This window comes from Sardina pilchardus, chromosome 18, assembly GCF_963854185.1.
Source record: "Sardina pilchardus chromosome 18, fSarPil1.1, whole genome shotgun sequence".
NCBI lineage: Eukaryota > Metazoa > Chordata > Actinopteri > Clupeiformes > Clupeidae > Sardina > Sardina pilchardus.
The window spans coordinates 6,594,323-6,600,251 of NC_085011.1; the positions used below are offsets into that span (position 1 = coordinate 6,594,323).

The 5,929-nt window shown below is 43.6% G+C and overlaps 1 protein-coding gene across 1 annotated transcript; it reads left to right on the forward strand.

Annotated features, from left to right (window-relative positions):
- The first annotated feature begins 3,876 nt into the window (after window positions 1–3,876).
- Window positions 3,877–5,414, forward strand: LOC134064425 (uncharacterized). The gene is made up of 3 exons (XM_062520346.1): window positions 3,877–4,312; window positions 4,502–4,759; window positions 5,131–5,414. The coding sequence occupies exons 1-3, from the start codon at window positions 3,877–3,879 to the stop codon at window positions 5,412–5,414; spliced, it is 978 nt and encodes a 325-aa protein (XP_062376330.1).
- The last annotated feature ends 515 nt before the right edge of the window (window positions 5,415–5,929 follow it).

Genomic DNA, 5,929 nt, shown 5'->3' on the forward strand with positions numbered 1-5,929 from the left:
TGTGTGTGTGTGTGTGTGTGTGTGTGTGTGTGTGTGTGTGTGTGTGTGTGTGTGTGTGTGTGTTTGACAAACAGTGGTTCCTCAATCAGCAGCCCTCACAAGGAAGCATGGGCACTATAACTCACGTGCACGCCTTCATTTATGAGTACAACACTGATAGCATTTAATCTTGGGAACCTCTGATCTTCATAAAGCAGCAGATATGAGCTCTATTGACTCCTAACCATCACCCACTGGTAAACAAACACAAACCAATAGAGGCAATCTTGAAACAGATGTGTCTATAATGGGTCTGTACTCAGTCTCATCCACATGTGTTTTTTCACACGACCCTTAGATACACACATCATGCTATACATTTCATACATGTATTGTACTTCTACTTTGAAGATGATCTTCATTTCAGTTCATTTAAATCAAATATCTCTCATGAATGGCACTCATCATTCACTGGTAAACAACACAAACACAAACCAGTAGAGGTCAGGGATTGATAAATGTGTGGACACTACGGTATTGCCTGAGATCATCAGTGAGACCTCAACCAAAGTAGCTTCCCAACGATCACTAAAGTGCAGATCATCCTCTTCCTCAGATGGATGAAGATACTTGTCTTGCAGTGAGATGTGGTTTATGGTGGCATTATCACCACTTTGACCAATAACACACAAGCTGTATCAACACAACACATGGCCTACATCTCACGTACGCATGATTTGCAACTGTGTTTGTTTCATGGGCATGTCCCAAGGACACCATGCGGTAATATGTATAGCCAGGTCACATTATATATATTTGAGAGCAAGAGCAATCAGAATCACAAGACAAGAGAAGAACTGTTCAGTCCACCATCATGAAGACTTGTGGAGCTCTGCTGGTGCTGCTGTGCTGCTGTTTGGGTGACACACATGCGGAAGAGACCATCAGTGACAATGACATCACTCACCAGGGCCACTATGGTGAAGCAGAGACCAGAGAAGATGAGGTTATGGGTGCAGCACAGAGAACTGAAGATGCAGCCACAGCCTCCACCCAACAAACCTGCCAGCCTGACATCCACACTGTGCTGAGAGAGATGAGTGCTCTTGTGGTGGAGCAGAGAGTGGAGCTCAGACAGACTAAGACACAACTAGAGGCCATGGAGAAAAAAGCTGACACTATGGAGGCCAGACTGAGAGCAACTGAAAAGACAGCCGAGGAGCAGAGAGCTGTTATTCAGGAGCTGAAGGAGAAACAGGAGGAGCAGGCAGCAGCCGTGAGAGCTGTAGGAGGCAGTGTGAACATCACAGGGAGTCAGGTGGAGGAGCTGAGGAGGGAGAGAGAGCAGAGGAGGGTCTCTTTCTCTGCCTCACTGATAACATCTGGTGTTCAGAATTTTGGTCCCACGAGTGTACCAACTACACTGATCTACAGACATGTCATAACCAACACTGGAAATGCCTACAACCCCATTACAGGTAATGCAATAATGACAAAGCCCCATTTCAAACTGATAATAATTATGGTTGTGTCTCTAGTTTACCGTGTTCTGTAATTATGTTTCTGTGTTCAACTGTAGGTTTCTTGTAATACTTTCTTGTATATGCACATGGATTGGGCCATGCATCTGCACCTACAGGACTCTCGCTCCATAAAAATGAAGAGCATGTTGTCATTGCTTACAGCCATCAACCAAGTCACAGAGCGGACTCTTCTAACGGAGCTTCTCTGCTGCTGGAGGTGGGAGATGTGGTTTATGTGAAGCTGTGGCCTGGTGCATGGGTGCATGACAGCTACAACCACCACACCACCTTCTCTGGCCACCTGCTCTTCCCTATGTGAGGGAAGCAGTAGACTGACTGAGAAGTTATGGAATGATGTCATCAGTGAGAGACACAGATTAAATAGTACACACTCCTATCTGTGTTCCCTAAATTAACATGGACATTAACATGGATCCTGCATGACAACACTTTTTTATATATAATACTCAATAATACATTATATTTTACAAATACAAATACTGTAATGATGAGACTTGATAACTACAAACTATTAGGCCTACTAGTAGTAGGCCTAATATTGATTAATTTGCAAATAATTGTTCCTATACATTGATTCTCATCAGTATGCATTTGTGCACATAGTTAGAAATGTTTTTTTTAATTGTTTTTTTTTAGGCTTTTTATGCCTTTAATTGTACAGGACAGTAGAGAGAATGACAGGAAGCGAGTGGGAGAGAGAGCCGGGGTGGGATCTGGAAAGGACCACGGGGCGGGAATCAAACCCGGGTCACCGGCGTGCGGTGCAGGTGCCCCAGCCAGTTGCGCCACAGCTGGGGCCAGTTAGAAATGGTTTGTTCATAGTAAATAAGCTCATATCTAAAATATGTTCATAAATTGAAATTGAACATAAAATTAATGGCTATGTGTCCATTATTTAACAGTTGTTAAGGATTGTCTATGGTTTATAGACAAACACACACAACCAAACATGCACACACACACACACACACAATTACTTGCTTACATGCTTACTTAAAGGCACAGTCAGCAATTGCACATATTTCACAACTATATTATGTGTTATCAAAGGACCAACGAAACACACCACAGATGTACAGTAGTTCGCCACTCCATTCATGATTTCCAGAGAAACTCCACACAGGCTTTCGTTTTTGTTTGGGGGACAGGCTGCCCCCACTTTGTCTGTTCCCAGCTTCCAGGACTTAAGGGCTGTTCACACCAAGAACGATAACGATAACTATAAATAAACATCGCTCTCGTTAATATGAATGACAACATTCACACATAAACTATAATGATAACGACATGAAGAACGATATCGTTGCTGATCACTTTCAGAGCGATTTTGAGAACGATAAAAAGCTAACAGCCAATCAGAACCCATAATATTCTAGCCATCACATTCATTAACATGAGGAGAGACTTTTCTTATCGTTGGCCAGTGTGGACGCTTTTATCGTTTTGGTTATAGTTATCGTTATCGTTATCGTTCTTGGTGTGAATGCTCCTTTAGGCTGTCTCCAGTGTACTCACAGAATGGGAACAGAGTGGGATTGTGAGGAGATGATTGCTGAATGTGACATGTTATGGGTTTGAAATGGCATACGATCGCTAACTGCACCTTTAATGCAGAGTTGGTCACCTATCAGCAATGGCATGCTACTCATTTATGAGTTCACTTTCAATTCAGGTCACACAAGTACATCAACACAGCACACGTGCATAACATTATTTAGAGCCAATTTACTTTACAGTGTCTTAACTGTTTAGGCAGTGTTGTGTGGGTCATTGTTAGGGGTTGATGAAGAGCAGAGCCACATCCCCTTGGTGTTTGACCAACAGTCCCGTGCCCTGTCCCTGAATCTGGAGCACTTCACTTAACAACAAGGAGGCACAGGCATATGACCTTTATTCATTTATGAGAGTTGCTTAATCTTGAGGACCTTTGATGTTGGCACAGCAGGAGATATTAACTTCTTATCTCTTCCTTTCACAAACCTGTAAACAAACAACCTCTTAATCCACCTAATCTTCCCCCAGGCAGGTAGATTCCCTCAATGTCCACCTCCTGCTAGTGTGTCATCATGCAGCAATGTGCAGACAAATCTGGGCCCAGACCGGGTCTTTTCCCCCATAGACAATAAAAGACACAGCCTCCCCCCATTTTGCCAAAACATATCACCAACACACACACACACACACACACACACACACACACACACACACACACACACAAAGACATGTTCATGCACACACACCTTCTGCTTTTCATAAAACAGGGCAGCACATGGACTACAACTCACGTGTGCATTGTTTACGATTCTGTTTGTTTGATGAATATCTACACGTCCCAAGGTCACCACTTGTTAATATGTCATCAGGCCACAGTACAGTATATAAATATGAGAGCAAGAGCCAGCAGTACACAAAAGAAGACAGAAGAATCAGGTTCATCATGAAGACTTGTGGAGCTCTGCTGGTGCTGCTGTGCTGCTGTTTGGCTGACACACATCTTACAGGAGAGACCATCAGTGACAATGACATCACTCACCAGGGCCACTATGGTGAAGTAGAGACCAGAGAAAATGAGGTTATGGGTGCAGCACAGAGTACTGAAGCTGCAGACACAGCCTCCACCCAACAAACCTGCCAGCCTGACATCCACACTGTGCTGAGAGAGATGACTGCTCTGGTGGTGGAGCAGAGAGTGGAGCTCAGACACACCAAGACACAGGTGGAGGCCATGGAAGCCAGACTGAGGGCCAGTGAGAGTAAAGCAGAGACTATGGAGAACAAATTAAGAGCCAGTGAGAACCTTGTACAGCGGCTGCATCAGGAAAATGAAGGTCATTTTATTTTGCTCACCTTACTTACAGTACATACTGTATTTGTATGCTAAAATTATTTTCTAAAATATATTTTTAAATTATTTTCTTGAAACACAATGTGTGTGTGTGTGTGTGTGTGTGTGTGTGTGTCTGTGGGCATTACCACAGCTCAAAAGAAGACTCTAGATGAGCTGCAGGAGAAACAGGAGGAGCAAGCAGCAGCTGTGAGAGCTGTAGGAGGCAGTGTGAACATCACGGGCAGTCAGGTGGAGGAGCTGAGGAGGGAGAGAGAGCAGAGGAGGGTCTCTTTCTCTGCCTCACTGGTGGCATCTGGATCTGTAACTACAGGACCTTTTAACACTGACACGACCCTGGTCTACAGACACATCTACACCAACATAGGGAACGCCTACAACCCAAACACAGGTACTAGAATGTTTCCTTTCGGAGGCTATAATGTCTGTGTTGGCCAAACTTCTTCTTTCTGGATATACAATGTCTACAAGATTGTCTTTATTACATCTCATTATACGGGTACAGGTATATAGTATATGGTGAATGTGTATGTGTGTTTGTGTGTGTGTGTGGGTGTGTGAGTGTGAAAGAAATAAAGAAAAGTGTTGCAGTGCAGGCTGTATTATATATAATGTGCAGCTCTAAGTCGGTGATCCCTACGTTGTGCCTTTGGCTGTGTTTCATTAAAATAGCTATGGAGGATTAGTTGTTGTGTTCCTTAGTGTGTGTGTTAGTTGTTGTGTGACTACTGTATGTGTGTTCCCTTCCCTTTCTTTGTCCAGGTATATTCACAGCTCCAGTCAGAGGCATCTACCACTTTTATTTCACCCTTCATGGTCACGGTCATGCCTCCATCCCCAATGCCATCTCTCTGCGTAAAAATGGGGAGCTCATCGTCTACGCGTGGTGCCAGCAGGCCGGCTACAGTGTCAACCCCTCCAATGGCGTTTCCCTGCTGCTGGAGGTGGGAGATGTGGTCTACCTACAGCTGAGGCACGGCACACGAGTGTTTGATAATACCAACCATCACACCACTTTCTCGGGACACCTGCTCTTCACAGTGTGAAGGAACCGGTGATCGGTGCAGAGCCTGATATACCGATACATACAGTCACATCTATTGACCAGCTTAAGACTACTCAGTAAATGGAGACCTGGCTTGTACTAACTCAGCTCTATTGTAAATTAATGACGTACAGCATCTGATGTGTTTTGCTTTATACTTTTTTATTTGTTTTTCACTCTTTGAAAGTTGCACTGTGTATTGTTTCCTTTGTTTGCTATGACGTCATTATGTGTTGGTGTTGCCCCCTGGGATATGGCCAGCCTGGATTTGAATCTCAAATTTCATGTGACTCCGTTTTGCTTTGTTTAAGGGAGTCTGCCACATCACACTCACTTCACTTTTTAATGTTTTATAAGTGTGTCTAAAAGCATCAAAGAAATTATTTTCACAACTGCTGTAATGTACTATACCCACTAGAGGGAGCTGTGTGGCTTAGCCTACATGAATAGTAAAAAAAAATATTCACACCATATTTTGAGGCTTTGTGAGATCTGTATGGTGAAAATATTACAGCT

Bases quoted from the DNA above. Each gene is read 5' to 3' on its own strand.
- LOC134064425 (XM_062520346.1), top strand. From the start codon at position 3,877: ATGTCATCAGGCCACAGTACAGTATATAAATATGAGAGCAAGAGCCAG. The intron at 4,313-4,501 runs GTGAGAACCTTG...GCATTACCACAG, and splicing joins GGAGAACAAATTAAGAGCCA to CTCAAAAGAAGACTCTAGAT. The intron at 4,760-5,130 runs GTACTAGAATGT...TTCTTTGTCCAG, and splicing joins CGCCTACAACCCAAACACAG to GTATATTCACAGCTCCAGTC.